General features: G+C 44.0%; 3 protein-coding genes across 6 annotated transcripts in view; 1 reads left to right on the plus strand and 2 right to left on the minus strand.

The window, feature by feature from the left end:
- The window catches only part of si:ch1073-184j22.1 (erythroferrone), a 9,241-nt gene extending 3,449 nt beyond the window's left edge, over positions 1-5,792 (plus strand). Inside the window, exons 3-9 of the mRNA XM_048243299.1 lie at positions 516-630; positions 2,427-2,463; positions 2,850-2,940; positions 3,508-3,619; positions 4,147-4,237; positions 4,491-4,569; positions 5,077-5,792. Of these exons, the coding sequence (XP_048099256.1) occupies positions 516-630; positions 2,427-2,463; positions 2,850-2,940; positions 3,508-3,619; positions 4,147-4,237; positions 4,491-4,569; positions 5,077-5,175 (624 nt within the window). The 3' untranslated portion in view covers positions 5,176-5,792. The remainder of the gene's footprint in view (positions 1-515; positions 631-2,426; positions 2,464-2,849; positions 2,941-3,507; positions 3,620-4,146; positions 4,238-4,490; positions 4,570-5,076) is intronic.
- Positions 5,793-7,626: 1,834 nt separating this feature from the next.
- On the minus strand, positions 7,627-11,805 carry si:ch1073-184j22.2 (dual specificity protein phosphatase 18). The gene is made up of 3 exons (XM_048262195.1): positions 11,736-11,805; positions 9,849-9,904; positions 7,627-9,072 (listed from the first exon to the last, which is right to left on the minus strand). The coding sequence occupies exons 1-3, from the start codon at positions 11,803-11,805 to the stop codon at positions 8,500-8,502; spliced, it is 699 nt and encodes a 232-aa protein (XP_048118152.1). The 3' UTR covers positions 7,627-8,499.
- Positions 11,806-13,047: 1,242 nt separating this feature from the next.
- LOC125294465 (phosphatidylinositol 3-kinase regulatory subunit gamma-like) lies at positions 13,048-15,913 on the minus strand. Of its 4 annotated transcripts, none has more exons than XM_048243251.1 (10): positions 15,806-15,913; positions 15,624-15,701; positions 15,366-15,438; positions 15,086-15,184; positions 14,748-14,928; positions 14,551-14,655; positions 14,245-14,369; positions 13,977-14,120; positions 13,719-13,889; positions 13,048-13,542 (listed from the first exon to the last, which is right to left on the minus strand). In XM_048243251.1, exons 2-10 carry the CDS (start codon positions 15,673-15,675, stop codon positions 13,344-13,346), a joined length of 1,149 nt encoding a protein of 382 aa, XP_048099208.1. In that variant the 5' UTR covers positions 15,676-15,701; positions 15,806-15,913; the 3' UTR covers positions 13,048-13,343. The 4 variants fall into 4 exon arrangements, with proteins under 4 accessions (XP_048099208.1, XP_048099198.1, XP_048099217.1 ...); XM_048243241.1 differs by having other exon boundaries at positions 15,366-15,441; XM_048243260.1 differs by having other exon boundaries at positions 14,245-14,303; positions 15,366-15,441; positions 15,624-15,913.
- Positions 15,914-17,077: the final 1,164 nt, after the last annotated feature.

Raw genomic sequence — 17,077 nt, forward strand, 5'->3', positions numbered from 1 at the left:
TGCGTGCGTGCGTGCGTGTATGTGCAAGCGCGTGCTAACCCTAGGTGGGTGAAAATGTTGGCAGCGTGCCGTAATTGAGGTGGGCGCTGTGTAATGTTGCGGGGGAGTGGGAGTGCAGCCTCCTGGAAGCACAGGAAGCAGATGTGGGCGACTTTCGTAAGAGCCCAAGCACGAGCCATATTTTCTCAGTCAGCGCCTCAGGGCCTAAACATCATGTTTAGACACATATCATTTGACATACATGCACACAACAAGGCACACCATGTCACTATAAACTCACCTCCCTGTTATACTGCCAGATTGACTTATTAGTTTATATGAGACGAATGATACAATCATGAATTGGTGGATTTCCTTGTGGTATTACATTTTTGTTTGGGACATGTCAAGATGATGGATGATATGGTGGATCATTGGGCGGTGGCTTGATTGGGTGGATAATGTGATGGTTGAGTGGATGGTGTTGTGGCTGAGTGTGTACCTGACGGGTGTGTGTTTGTGTGTGTCCTCCACAGCATGGTCTCCCTGGCCCTCCTGGCCCCCCCGGCCCCCAGGGCCCCCCAGGTCCGCCGGGGCCCCGGTATCCGCTGCAGGAGGCCCTCATGCAGGAGTTCCAGCTCAAGCTGAAGGGTATACGATGCTTTTATGGAACAGAATATCACACACATGCCTGATAGACCTGAGAGAACCACTGAGTGCTACTCTCATCTATCAAAAACCTAAAACGTCAGCTTTCATTTGCCTACTAATGTGAATGTATAGACCCTTTCAACAAGGTAAACAAAAACAATGCTTGAACATTCTATTTGGGCCCCAATCTACTTCCTCTGCATTAAGATAACATATGGAATGTTAAAAAGGAAGTCTTGTGGGGCCAACTATGATGCTGATAATGGAACTCTCTTGAAAGGGTCTATAGGGATGACTGTGGCCAACCCAGCTATAGAGGCCTATTATTTTGTCCTGTCAATTAGTGGTTTGGTAAAAGAGAATATCATATGTCACATTAGTTGTAAATCAAAATGCACGCAGAGTTCTGTGTTGCTAGAGTGTGCATATGCAATTGCACTGTGTGTGTGTGTGTGTGTGTGTGTGTGTGTGTGTTTTGTGTTTGCATGAGGAAATTCAGCCATGTCTCTGTACTGCATGGTGTTTGGGATGTCTCGCTCATGTGTTGGGGAGGCTGCTTGTCTGATTGTGGGCTGGTCTGATCCCTTAATAGGGGTAATTTTCTGGGACGTGGATGTGACTTGGCTTGGGCAGAGAATTCCACAGATTCCCGATTGTGTGTGTGTGTGTGTCTGTGTGTGTGTGTGTGTGTGTGTGTGTGTGTGTCTGTGTGTGTGTGTTTGAGGGAATGGGAGAGGAGAGAGAGAGAGAGAGAGAGAGTGTGTGTGTGTGTGTGTGTGTGTGTGTGTGTGTGTGTGTGTGTGTGTGTGTGTGTTGGTTGCCTGTGTGCATGTGTGTGTGTGTGTTTGTTCGTGTGTGTGTGGAATGAGAGCTGGCAGGCAGCCAAAGAGGCAGACACAGGTCTGTTTGTGCTCTGTTGGAGTAAGCTGCAGGCTGTTCTGACAGCAATATAAAACATAAAGGCTCTTATTCACACTACACAGCAGAGTGGCGCCACACACTCTCTCTCTCTCTCTCTCTCTCTCTCTCTCTCTCTCTCTCTCTCTCTATCCTCTCTCTCTCTCTCTCTCACATGTTTGCCCACAAATACTTTCCCTCTCTGTCTTTCAAAAACACACTGCCACACAAACCCATAGGCACACACACACACACACACACACACACACACACACACACACACACACACACACACACACACACACACATACACACACACTTTTATTATTTTTTTCCTCTGGGGAGTATCGTTTGGAGGATAATTTCCTTAGCCAGGTGTCAAAATAAAGGTGTGTAATGCTTACCTCACAGGTGTGTGTGTGTGTGTGTGTGTGTGTGTGTGTGTGTGTGTGTGTGGAAAGAGAGAGAGAGAGAGAGAACTACCAAGAGCCTGTGAAAGAGAGAGAGAGAGAGAGAACTACACTGCTTGAAATATGAAACTTTTCCAAGTGTTTTTTAAAGACGTTGTTGCCTGAAATTGACTTCAGAAAGCAAACCAGAGCAACAGCCAGAGTAGATTTTCCTTTGCTTCCGTTAATTCTCACTATCTTTGCATTCCTCCATCAATCTCAAACACTCAAGCCCAGCCACCTTACACTAATTCTCACCTTCCCTGAAACTTTTCATCTGTTTGAAATCTCTCAGAAAGCAAACCAGAGCAACAGCCAGAGTCTTTTCTCTCTCTCTCTCTCTCACTCTCTCTCCTCCATCTGTCTCACTCTCCCAGCCACCTCTCTCCTCATCTGTTTGTCTGTATGTCTCTCTCTCTCTCTCTCGCTCTCTCTCTCTCTCTCCCACAGAGCTGGTGGGCTCACAGTGTCTGTTCTGTGACCAGCCCCTCGCTTCCACTGCCCGTCTGCACCAAACACCTGACCCGTGGACCAAACACCTGCAGGGCGGGAGGCCATCCCTTCCTGCACACCTCAGGTAAACACCTGCACCTCAGGACCTTGCGCCACTCCGGGACCGAACACCTGCACGCACACTCAGGACCAAACACCTGCACGCCACTCAGGACCAAACACCTGCACCTGTCCAAACACCTGCCTACACACCCGGGACAAACACCTGCCGCCACTCAGGGACCAAACACCTGTCCTGCCACCACCTCTCAGGATCAAACACCTGCACCCACTCAGGGACCAAACACCTCTCGCTCCCAAACACCTCCCACAGAGCTCAGGGGCTCACAGTGTCTGCTCCCAGGACCAAACACCTGTCCTGCACCGTGTGGTTACAGCCTTCCACTGCCGTCTGCACCACAGCCTGACCGTGCCCCGCCGCAGCCTGCAGGAGCTGCATCCCTTCAGCCCGGTAAGCTCCCTCACCTTCCGCACGCCACTCAGGACCAAACACCTGCACGCCACTCAGGACCAAACACCTGCACGCCACTCAGGACCAAACACCTGTCCTGCACACAACTCAGGACCAAACACCTGCACGCCACTCAGGACCAAACACCTGCACGCCACTCAGGACCAAACACCTGCACGCCACTCAGGACCAAACACCTGCACGCCACTCCCAAACACCTGCACGCCACTCAGGACCAAACACCTGCACGCCACTCAGGACCAAACACCTGTCCTGCACACCACTCAGCACCAAACACCTGCACCCACCTGCACCCACCCCTGCATCATACAGCAGCACAGAACATCCTCAAACACACACTGAAATCAGCCTCGGACATCCGCAACATCCACAACATCTGACCCCCAAACAGACATAAAGAGATATTTCAGGTGTCATGTGCAGACACACTAGCAAAGCTGTCAGGCCTCTGGTATGTGGTCTCCACCTCTTAAGTGCTCCATCTCTAAAGCCTCCACCTCCAAAGTGCTGAGTCCTGGCTTGTGTGTCTGTGTGCTTCTCTCATAGCCCTCGGAAACAGAGCAGTTCCACCAGAGGGGCCAGGCCTTTAACGCCAGCAGCGGCCGCTACACGGCGCCCATCTCCGGCTTCTACCAACTCACCGCCAGCCTGCAGATTGGTAAGTTATGGGGGCAAGGGGGGAGAGACACCTGGTAGAGCCAAATGTTACTTTGCAAATCAACTGATATTTCCCTCCTTTTGGACTAAAGTAGGAACATATTGGCTGTGTTTGAGTACGGTATAAATGAGGCAATTCAGCAGCAATGCAGCAATCAGATGATAACCATCCAGAATCTGAGGTGGTGCACCCACAGTACTGACCGTGGCCCTGACCAGGTTTCACTATGCTAGCTAAACTCTGCTGAACCGTTTTAACCGTTGGGGATGTCATCCAATCAGATGAGGCATTTCCAGGGTCTGACCAATTGCAATGCCAAGTGGAGATAAAGCCACAACCAGTTCTGAGGAAAAAGGGGTGGGGTCTTTCCACTGAACACACACAAACACAAACACACACACATACACACATGAAAGGAAAACTACCCATAAAATAGCATTGAAAGTCTCCCTCAACAAACAACATACAATAAGCTTGTCAGTACCAAATCTTGAGTGTGTGTGTGTGTGTGTGTGTGTGTGTCTCAGAGTCCAGTGATACACAGAGGAAGTCACAGTCCAGGCCCAGAGACAGTGTGAGAGCCTCTATTTGCATCGAGTCTCTGTGTCAGAGCAATGTGTGAGTAGACACAAAATACACACATGCACACACACACACACACACACACACACACACACACACACACACACACACACACACACACACACACACACACACACACACACATGCACACACACATGCAGAAAACACACACATGCAATATTTTTCTTGTCATTTTTAAGCAACAGAACAAGTGCAGCAACAATCTACAACCAACAAGACTTCTACGTTCATTAATACGAGTGCTGCAATTTGTTTATAATGCCCACAGGTCTCTGGAGACAGTCACTGGAATTGGCTCAACAGGCAGAGTATTCAGCATCTTACTGACAGGAACACTTTACCTACAGGTAAACTGAAGTCCACACACACACACACACACACAAACAAACACAAAACACACACGCACACTGGCATGTCCGGAAAATGTGGTCATTACATAAATGCAAGCTCAGAAAGACATCTACACTCCCTCACTTACTCACGCACGCATGCTGGCACGCACACTCACACGCAGGCATGCACACACACACACACACACACACACACACACACACACACACACACACACACACACACACACACACAAATGACTTTCCCTATTAGGGTACATGGTGCTAACTCTCCATTTTAGCAGTAGACAGGTGTGTACTATATTGTATAAACTGGGGATTTCATACATACACACACATGTACCAGACATAAACAAAAACAGTGCTCTCCTTTTCAGTCCTTCAATCATTCACATGCATATATGCACACACACACACACACACACACACACACACACACACACACACACACACTCAACCTGCAAGTGCAAAATGATTTATTATCCCCTTTTTTTCATTTCACAGGGAGGGGAGTATGTGTCCGTCTTTCTTGACAATGGGACAGGTTCAGCGCTCACAGTCCTTCAAGATAGCTTGTTCTCTGGGATCCTTCTTGGAGTGTGACACATTTAGACACACACACACACACACACACACACACACACACACACACACACACAAACACACAAACATATACGCACATGCAGCTAACCCCACCCACACACACACACACACACACACACACACACACACACACACACACACAAACACACACTCACTCACTCACACAAGCCCATCATGGAGGGGAAACCAAACCACAAAAACAGCCTTAGATTTTTAAGAGGCTCTTGGCATGTCTGCATGTTCTCTTTGGCTGGATGACCTAATAATTTGAAAACAGGGGGGCAACAGAGAACAGTAATACCGTAATTGCAACTAGGAGGACTTTCCAGGCACCCCACACCATTCAGACCCTAAGCAGCTTCTGCAATTATCCATAACACTGTTGCCAGGACAGCGGGACGGCACTGTCTGTCTCATGTTTGCAAATGGATGGCAACGAGAAAGGAAAGTTTGTTTATAGAGATGTATTTTTTTTTAACACCGTGTTGAGTTTCCATCTAGCAAACTCTATAAAAGTCCTGTTATATTTATTTTCATTGCTCTCCAAAAAAACAAAAAAGGTGTAGATATTTGTTTCTGTGTTTGATAATGTTTGTAATAAATCCTCTTATAAATTTCGTGACGCAGGTGTGATGATTTTTAACAAGCTTGCACAAGCAACGCCTCAGTAATGATGATATTACGGAGTTAGATGTTGACATCATAATTGATTAAACTCCACAGGCATTTATTAAAGGTAATTCATGCTCAGCTACACACTCCCACATTTCACACCCATAACAGCATGACTTTCTGATGAGAACTGCAAGAACAAATAAAGAGATGACAACTGTTTGCAGAAAGTGTTAGCATGAAAACAGCCAATGTTGAATCGGTCCTCTATGAACTAATCACTGTCTGAAATTACAGTGAGTAAAAATCCCACCTTTCCCTTTTTGCCTGGTAATGTAATTTAAAGATTTAAAAAGCAGAACGAAAAACACACAACATTACAAGGCTGGTCTGTGGTTCTTAATGAAATGGATACAGATCATCAACCCATCAGCCTGGAGTGACAGATGCTGACATTTATTTTTTTTCAGTCCACATTTTGAAGCTCTGAAGTACTACAATGTCTGAATGAAATCCTTATGAGATCCCCATGTCACTTAATGGCACATTACACAGACACAGATACATATTTTACAAGTCACCAGAAAGTACTCAGATTATTTCCTCAATATGAAAGCATACACCAATACACATCCATGCAGAGGACCCATCGACGGTGCACAATTTCTCATGTGCCCCCCTCCCCCATCACACACACACACACACACACACACACACACAGAAATATGATGAATGTGGACAGTGTGCTCTCGTGGTGGATGGGTATGAGGTCATTATACTCTTATAGTGGCGCCTGGTGCTTGGCCTGGTGCCTAAAACACTTTCACACACACAGACTCTCACACACACACACACACACACACACACACACACACACACACACACACACACACACACAGTGTGTCAATGAGCACTTTGCTATACCTTCCAGGGAAATATCTAACAATCTAACAACTCGTTTGTGATGGGACTGGGTCTGCATTACCGTACAAGGACTGTTTGCTGTCAAACAATGTGCCGAAAGAAAAATGAGGACTTCATAATGACAAGGCTATTTACTTCATGATGGTCTTACTGAAAGCAGTGTCCCATTAAACCCTCTCCCAATCTCTCAACACACAGCACAGACAAACACACACACACACACATACACACACAGAGAACGAGAGTGAGAGGGAGAGAGAGAGAGAGAGAGAGAGAGAAACACACACACAAATAGGGACACACATTTTCTCTCCCTCACTGCACACACACTCATTGCCCCTCAGCTCTTTGACTTGGTGTGCCAGCTTTTTCCCTTGTTAATTGCCTGAGCTGGCCGCTCTCAGTCAAGAATAAATTATGTTTATTTCTCTAGATAGATTAGTAGCTTTCCAGCCAAAACACAGCAACTGTGTTCCACCCCACTGACATCTACCTTGACATACTTTCTTTCTCTCTGTCTTTGTTCTCTCTCTCTCTCTCTCTGCATGAATGCCGACAGAAGACCAGGTAAAGCTTCATCTGCAGTCCCACATTGGTGCAGTGGCTTGGTGCAGCGCCTAGTCTCAGGGCCCTATTCAAATATTGTTTGAGTTCCCACTATAGACCCAGAGATGTCTGCAGTAGATAACGAAACAAAACAAAATGTTACACGGGGTTCAGAAGCTACGTCAAGGAAACAAATCATCCCTACATGCTACAATTTTATCTCCCACTCATCTGTCTGATCCAAAGTTTCCATTCTTTGTTTTGTCTTCCCGCTACTGACATGGGACAGTGTACTGTTGATAACTCTCTTGCACCCTCTACTGGTCAACAGAATGACCTTCTTCGTATTTCATCATTCAAAAAACATTATTTGATCAGAATTTTAATGGCAGAATATGATTACATGAAAATCACATCTGAGCAATGTTGCATGGCCGTTCCTGAGCAATCCTGTTGGGGGAAACTTTCTCATTGGTATTGGACAACATTCTTTATATTTGGACCATCAGATTGAAATTGACAATCATCGTCTGAACACATGGAAATGATCATATGATGTCCTGCAATCCAGCATGTAAAACAGGCTGCTGGATGGTAAAAGTTAAATTTTCTACGTCAATATTAACCCCTTTTAACTGCACACAAACAGTGGCATTTTGGGGGGCAGGGGTTGAGGTAGGTTTTCGGCAATTGCTATAAAGTCAATAAAGCAAGAATCCTCTAAATGAACCCCTTTCAGTACATCATTTAGGGAAACGAGGACCAGCTCTCCTGTATCCCGGTAGATTGTGATGAATGGTCCATACTCGAGAGGTCCTCCTGAGTATTTGCAAGCTGGTCCTACTCTGAGACGAAAACAAAAGTCACTCATGTCCTTTTCCCTTGTTGCCAGTGAATTTATGACTTAATTCTGGTTGAATAAAAAGAGGTGAAAACAGCCCTAAAACCAATGACAGCATATGTTCACTGTCTCTGCAATACACTGTTGTGCCGATCATGTGGGTGACATCTAACTGTGGTGTGTTGCTAGTGCACTCTGTCATGTACTCAATACTACAAAAATGGTTGACTAGTCTTCTGCTGAAGGACTGAGGGTTTGAAACATGAAACATGGCCACTGCTATGCAAAATCAGTAGCAGCTCACACGTCTGAGTCCTGAATCTGACCCCAAGATCCCGAGGTCTGGTGGACTGCTGCACAGAGAGTGATGTAGGCCTACTCTATCTCTCTCTGTCTCTCTTTCACCACTTGGAGCAGTGTTTAGTGGAGGCTCTGATCTCTGTCTCGAGTCCATATCTGAAGGGCCGCAGCTTGAGGCTGGGTGGGCACGACAGGCTCCAGGGGTGCTTGTTGGGCATGGCGGTCATGATGGGCTCCAGAGGGGCGGCCACCCTCACCGTGTTCTTGCCATAGAGGCGCTTCTCGTAGTCCAGCAGCTGGTCCCAGAAGCTGGCATTGAGGCGGATGCCCGGCCGGCTCTCCCTCACGCGGCCGTGGGCCTGTCGCAGCGTCAGCCCCTTATGCTTCATCAGGTAAGCCATGACCAGTGCCGGTGAGCGGCTCAGACCCACCGCGCAGTGTACCAACGTGCCCCCACCACAGTTGCCCTGGATGCGTGCTGCCACACGCTCAAAGTGGTCCCCGAGGCGGGCGTGGGGCAGGTCGGACACGGGCACGCGTACACACTCCACGCCCGGGTACACGGGGCAGGTGTGGGACAGTGTGACGTTGATGATGAGGGTAATGCCTTTGCGGGCAACCAGTGCCTGGTTTAGCGCGGCATCAGCCCCACTCAGGAAGAGCGTGGGGGTGATCTGGGAGACAGACATTGTTCTTCAGGAAAGAAACGATACCTATCAAAGTACAGAGTTCTGATAAAAATAGGGAAACATACAAAATGTCACAATGGTATCTTAACAAGACTTGAATAGACATGAAGTAATCTGGAAGACAATCACTGTACCACAGGAAGACAACAGATAGCCCACTTTCTTAAAGCATTTACTGTCCCGCAACAAAAGGAGGTTGCTAACATGCAACATTAACACAGACCAAAATAGCAACTTTACACAAATGTGTGATGAGAATTTGAATAGGGCAGATGTAATCTTAAGGGTAGAGATTAAGTTGCAGGAATACACTGTCACCATTATCAGATAGCACGTCCCTGTGTGTTTCCTGTAAAATTTGCATGGGAAAAACTGTGAACTTATATTTAAAAAATGGATTAAGAATGCAGACGTTTGTTCACAGTCATATTTAAACAGTGTCTGAAGGAACTCTATCCACTGGATCTCTGGAACAGATAGCACCTCCTTCCTTCCAGGTCAACACAGAGCACGTGTTTTCAGCATGTGCATTTTATGGTTGAAGATTAGAGCATAAGCTTTTTTTTGCAAATTTCAAAAAGCATAGTCTTTGATTCTAGTCTATTATTGATATTATTTGCTGTTTGGAGAAGTCATGTAACCCTCTATAGGGATATTTCCACTTTGTTTACATATGCACATGTACATCTGAGCTGTGTTCCCTCAGTGTCTCATAATCCTTTCTATGTGTTGTTTGTGCAGTGCTGTGTTCAGTAACTGACCTGGTCCCTTGGTTTGGTCTTTCCCTCTCCTGTTTGAAGGGACTTCTGTTCTAGGACTTAATGTTAGAGTAGAGAGCCGAGATTGCCCCTTTGGTTCACTTAGAGACCCTAAAAAGGCTCTAAGGTCAAAATGGCCAATGGAGAGGGAGATTAAATTTAGACTATCTCAGCAGCTGGGGGCTAGCCTAAGGGGGAGACTAGCCCACTCATCTTCCTGACAGCTGTGCATTTAGTCATATATGCACCTACATCGCACACATTCAACAACCTACCATTTATAGAGTGTAATAATAATGATAATACTACTACTAATAGTAATAATGATGATAATAAGAAATATGACTGCAAATGGTGATAATTGGGGTCCAAGCATAGGAAGAAGTGGCCTTAGGTGGGAAAAGGTTGAGGATCACTGAGGAAATGGGACAGAGTACACCAAATTTCACTTTTCTACGTGAAGCAGATCTTGATATATTGACGTGGCAGTTAAAGCTCATATTATGATGCCCCTTTGTGGCCAATTTGTGTCATATTTGATACACAGCTTCAATGTATCACATCACCACACCAGAAGTGCAGTAGGGGTTAGTTCTTTGAGTGCCATGAGACATATGACACCGAAAGAGCGTCATATATCAGAAGTGACATACTAATATGCCCAGCGATCTGTCAATCAGCAGAAACAACAATGAGATATATTGAACGTGACATACGAAACAGCTGCAAGCAGCCCAGCCGTGTCGACAGTAGGGCAGGGGTTAGTTCTTTCAGCGCCCTGAGACACATGCCACAGGAAGTTTGTCATACCAGAAGTGACATAATGAATATGTCCAACAATTCAGAAAGGGTTAGATTTTTGAGCAGGTCCGGTCACATGACTGATTGCTGTTGGGATTATTCATTTGGCAGTCTGACGGACCACTTCATCCTGCTTCTGTCCCCTGAGAGTGACCTTTACCACTTCTGGCCTTTAAAGGCCTAATGCACAAGTTATTTGTCTCATATACATCCAAAGGGTGTCCATTCAGTGCTGTACTAATAGGCTGTCCCGACTTGCCCAAATCCCTTGAGCCCCATAGTACCGCTGACATGCTGAAAGGCTTATCCAGAAGCTGGATCAGGGGATATCCAAGAACATCAGTGCTCACTGCCAACTCAAATCTCCATGACACCCAGCGGCTGAAATACGCCACCGTGTGGCAAAACAATAACAAGAGTTTCCATTGACACCCATGACATCTGATGTGCTTGTTCTTTAATTCATTGTTACTCGTTGTCTCAACCTACAGGTCTAAACTTTCCTCACAAGGAGAACTGGACACTGAATGTCCACCTCTCTGTGTGCAACCCCATTTCCAAAAAGTTGGGGCGCTGTGTTAAATAAATAAAAACAGGATACTATGTTATGCAAAACATGTAAACCATATATTTGAAAAAAGACAACATATCAAATGTTGAAACAGAAAATGTTTTTGGGAAAAAATATATTCATTCTGAATTTGATGGCAGCAACATGTTTCAAAAGAGTTGGGACAGGATTTACCACTGTGTTGCATCACCTCTTTTAACAACAGTCTCTAAACATTGTAGGGAACCAAGAACCTAGAGTTTTGAGAATGAGATGTTGTTTCTTGCTCAATATAGGATTTCAGCTCCTCAAGCTCCTGGGGTCTTCTTAGTCTTTTTTTGTTGCATGATACACTAAATGTATCATGGACTCTTCTACTATTGATTTTCTGACATATTTAAGGCCTTCTCTTAAAAAAGACATTGACTGGATGGCAGCATATATGTCACTCAAAACCTGTATGTCATTCAGTACTAATTGTGCCTTTACAGATATGCAACTGCCTACTAATGCATCCCCATATCATCATCGATGCTGACTTCTAAACTGTGCACTAAGAATAAGCTGGATGGTCCCTCTCTTCTTAAGCCCAGAGGATGCAGAGTCCATGATTTCCACATTCCAAATCTTGATTGGTCAGAATAGTTTTCCACTTCACCTGAGTCCATCTTAAATGAACTCTGGCCCAGATAAGATGGCAGCATTTCTGGATTTAATGTGTCTTAAATATGGTTTTCTCTTTGCATAGTAGCCTAAAGTTTTAACCAACACTTATGGATAGAGCATCAAACTGTTTTAGACAATGCACATTTTCCAAAGCCCATACAATGATTTTCATTACAGAAACAGCTGTTTTTAATGCAGTGCCATCTGAGGCCCTAAAGATCACGGCCTTACGAAAATCTTTCAGCCCTGTCCTGTATTCAGAGATGTGGGTTCTCTGAATATTTTTAATGATATACACTTAAGATTATGAAATCCCTAAATTCTTTGTAATTTGAGAAGCATTGAGCATTAGTTTTATATTGTTGCATATTGTTATAATGTTCCCAGTCCATCAGGGTGATAAATACCTCCACACCTTTATATCTTTCCCAATCATGGTTTCAGTTCACATAATTAGTCGTGAGATGTTCCTCCTCATGTTTTCTTTTGCATTTCACAACTCTTCCAGCCTTTTGTTGCCTTCATCCCAACTTTTTTGAGACAGGTTACTGACATCAAATTCAAAATGTTTCAATATTTGAAATATGGTCTATATTAATATGCAAATTTTGCAACTATATATGGGTTTACATGAATTGCAGATTATCACATACTGTTTTTATTTACATTTTACACAGCGTCCCAACTTTTTGGAAACAGTGTTGTATTCTCTTAATTACATTCGTAATTACATTTGCTGCCAGGGCTAGTCTAGCAACTCTCCGTAATCAGAAATCGAAACTTAATCAGGCCAATGAAATCGTGTATAGAGTCGTTAGGTGGGCTTAACATAATGATTGATGGCAGAGTTGCAACGGTTTGGCTTGAATTCCCTGCCACTTGAAAACAAATAAGATGGATGTTGCTGTTGGCGAACAGTGTGACACGAGTTAAACTTTTATTAAGTTGGCAAACGTTTGAACTAGCCAACTAGCTCCGCTGGTGGGAAACGCGATGGGACTCATAGCTGCTGCGCTGTCCCATTATGCGTGCAGAGGGAATTTGAAAGACAACTGATTATCCCGCCCCTCAGACTGAGCACTGTGAACGGTGAGTGCCCAGACCCTACATTTTAATGTGGGTCTGGCTCATCAGGCTACTGAAATGCCCAAAGCACTGAAAAAAGAATCAAAGTAAAACCTCCAGTGTTTTTATACCTTAACTGGTTTTACTTACAAAAGTAAATAGAGGAAAGATATCCAGCTTGGCAGTCAGACTAACATCCATTATGTCTAGGATAGTTCCCCAAAAAATTATAAATGAGTAGTACAATGAGGATATAGTTCAAACAGTAATTACACTGAAATAAAAAATCTCACATTTGAATACATTCTTTTCATCCCTCAAGCCCTCAAGTAAATATGATCAGTGTAAACATGTCCAAAACATCTGGAAAGTGGCTGTTGTATCAAGTGGTTAGAGGTGTTCTAGGCGTCTCAGTCTTATCCATGAAGGCTGGACACAAGCAGGTGGACAGGGTAGGCCAGTCGCACGTCCAGTGCCTCGTTGTGCTGAGCCAAAGAGGTTTGATGGTAGTGCAACACCAGGTCTTTCAGCGACCTGTACAGGTTGTAGGGTTCAGCAAAGCCGTAGCCATGGGGTGTGCAGTGAATTATGCAATGCCCAACTTCCTGGTGCACCCTACAAGACAGTGTGATACCGGTAATGAGCAAAGCATCTTTAAAATGCAGAAATTCCTGAATATGTTTGCCATTTTATTTCAGCATTTACAAGGTGGTTTAATGTGTAGTATTTACACACAACCTGAAAACTCAGAGAAGAGTGTAAATAGTTCAAAAGTACTCGCAAATACTCACACCACGGAGCAGGCATAGCAGCCTTTTTTGCTGCTTTGGCGAATGAGGAAGGCTCCTTCTGGTTTTCCAAGGAGCAACTCCTCTGCCTCCGTTCGACTCAGGTCACCAACAAACCAGCTTGTCTCTTCCCACAATGACAAGCAGTCCTGCTGCGCCGCCAGAAAGTGCGGCCTGCAGAAACAGTAGTGCATTTGGGGTGAAATCGTTAAGCATAAGAATTAGTATAATTTTAACAATAGCTGATGAACTGCTCCTCACGTCAGATGTAGACTGATGATTTTACAAAGCTGCTTCAGATTGGGCTCTGTGCGATCCTCTTTGTTGGACAAAACAGGACTTGGCACCTTGCCATGGTGACATTCATCTTGCCAAAACTTTAGCTTACTATATAGGATTTTGACCCTTTGGGAAAATGCACAAACGAAAAAGCTTCAAACTCAAATACAATCACAAATTAAACTCAATGCCTTTCATTACAGGTCAAGGACTATTTTTACCAGCTCAACTAACAAATATAAAGACTCACCTGTTCAGATCTGCCATGACTCTTTCTTTGTGAGGATGCTCCGACGAATTAACGTTACACTGATTCTCAAACACAGCAAGAATATCACTGAAATCATTGATTGCTTTTGTAATTCTCTGAATATCCTAGAGCATGACAACATCAGTCAGTAATCTGATACAGGTTATGATGTAAATTACCATTAGACATTACAGTGCCTGGTTGACACTTAAACATCCAAAGAGTCCTGACAGAATCAGGTGATGGGACCCGTGAATTGCATACTTTCTTAACCAAAACAGTTCAATGGTTTATCAGCAGAAATACCTGTGTGTAAGATCCACAAAGTTGATAATATTCCTTCAATGTTTGGTCACACTGACTCTGATAACATTCCCTGGTGGCTTCAGGAATCTCCTTTGCTTTTTGAGTCTGAGAACAAGATGGGGAGATACATGCAATTACAGTACAATATCCTGGACATTTTATTTATCACTACATCCTGGATATTTTGTCTCACATACCATACAGAAGCGAGAGACAGGGTGCACAAGTGCCACGTCCAATGCGGGATTGTATTGGGCCAGTGATCGGTTTTGGAAGTATCCAATGAGCTCCACAACTGAGTTGAAGCTAAGAGGTTCTATAAATCCATATTTCCCATCTCGATGAAGGATTTTTATGAGCTTCTGGTCGCCATTTATCCTGAAGCATCATCAAATAGTCAACATGAGTCCACACAATGTACAGCTGTCTGCATTGATCTAGTTATTTTGGAAGCAATATCTTAACAGAAAAAATAAATATTTTTCACAGTATCAGTGGGAAGAATTAAAGTAACAGGTATTGTGGTGGCAGTTACCTCACAGTTAGAGTGTATTCTCCTGGGATCTTAGAGGAGGCATCTCTCACCAGGAAAGAGCCATTTGGCCTGTTTTGCAACTTCTCATTTACTAACTCTCTAATGGACAAAACATACAGTTTTCTTACCATTCATGATTTAGTCCAGAGAAACCAATTAAAACTATTAAAAAATACAAATGAAAATACACACCTATTTACGTAAACACACACATGATTCGTTAGGAGCCACAATGAAATTATCATCCAATTGGCGATGTGAAAACTTGTCCAATGCTCACCTTGACACATCACCCCAGTACCATTCAGCATCCACTCTGTGAAGCCTAAGAGCCTCATGGTAGTGATGAAGACCTGCTTGAGAAGGATTTGGGATAAGGTGATTCAGGGACTTAAAACCTGATGTTGCAGAAATAAACTAAAACTAAAAAAAAAAACTAAAAAAAGAGGTAAGACTGATTTCCATGGGGTTGTCCCTGTTCAGCATATTTCCTGCAGAGAAAGGTTGTAGGCTACTGTTCACAATTAATCAGACCTACCTGATTCTTCCTTGTCCATTTCTATGTAAAACAACAGTTCTTCAGAAATCATCGTCCACAATCATTTGAAACTATAACCTAGGCAACAAAACATAACATTGTCTATAAAATAGCACTAGCCTACTAGGCCTACTTCATATGAATAAAAATGAACATTGATAAAACAAAAGAGAAACGCTAACGTTAGAACTTAAACATCGAACGGATAAAAAGTTGAGTGTCAATATTCAAACAGCTCTAATTTGGTATATTGAATGGTCGTTACAACAATTTTGTAATAGGCTACTCGATGTCTATGATGACAAAATGAACTGTTAAAGTAACTAACTAGAAGGTTAGGAAGACGCTGAAATCCGACCGTACCATTACTGACATATAAGAGGGTGAGAGTGCTAACAAAAACGCTGATGCAGGATGCAGCACCACACAAACTGAGAATTGGATGCTACAATGTCCCGTTTTCGAAAAATAATCTTGCAATCATATACTGTGGGCTCACACATTTAGCTACATTTTGAATTATTCGAAAGTTTGTGTTCAACACTCACCCAAAGATGTGTAAGGAATAATGGTTTAATCCATTAGTTCTGAGTTGTTCGAGCTCAGGGGCCTACACCTATAGTCTGGTAGGAAGGAGGGGGGTCACCTGCACCCGAAAGGTATATTTTTTTAACCTAGTTTTTTGTAATCCTTAAGGTGTATAGAAAAGGAATTTTGATGTTCCCCACGCAAATTATTGTCCCATATGTGATTTTTTGTATCATCTTTTGTGTCCGTGCTTGATTTTCGGCTGTGAAAAATGAAAACTTTAAATCTACATAGAATCTGAACAATCTCAATACAGACACAATCCACCCCATTTTCTCTTCATCTTTCTACGAGGAATTGATAGATGTGAGGATTGTCATGATTAGATGATGTATGGTGGTATTAAAACTCAAATAAACACAAATGTAAAAAATCGGTGACATTGGATCACTGGAACTCCTCCCCTATGGACCCTATTGATATATGTTTTCTAACTTTTGTATTTTCACAGTCTTTAAGATGTCTAATAAGCAAATGTTGATGATCCCTACTTGAAATATTGTTACTCAATAACTTGTTTCAGGTGACCACATGTGAGGTACCTCTGGTGGAGTCAACCCAGGAAGAGACAGACACCCGGGTTGTTCTGCACCTGCTGTATGCCGCTCAACTGGGGCACCAGGTGGCTGTGGTGAGGACTCCAGACACAGACATTCTCTTCCTCCTCCTACACCACGGCCTAATCCGTCCCGCTGACCATCTACGTCGACATTGGGACCAGAAAGCACAGGCGGATCCTAAGGCCCAGTCCACACGTACCAAACAATCTTTTTTTCCTCCGTCTTCCCTGGAACCGTATAAAGAATATTTGCGTCCAAACTGATCCATCTCAACACTACTCAACACGTTACTTCATACCCCAGGCC

The sequence above is a fragment of the Alosa alosa genome, chromosome 1 (assembly GCF_017589495.1).
Source record: "Alosa alosa isolate M-15738 ecotype Scorff River chromosome 1, AALO_Geno_1.1, whole genome shotgun sequence".
Lineage (NCBI taxonomy): Eukaryota > Metazoa > Chordata > Actinopteri > Clupeiformes > Clupeidae > Alosa > Alosa alosa.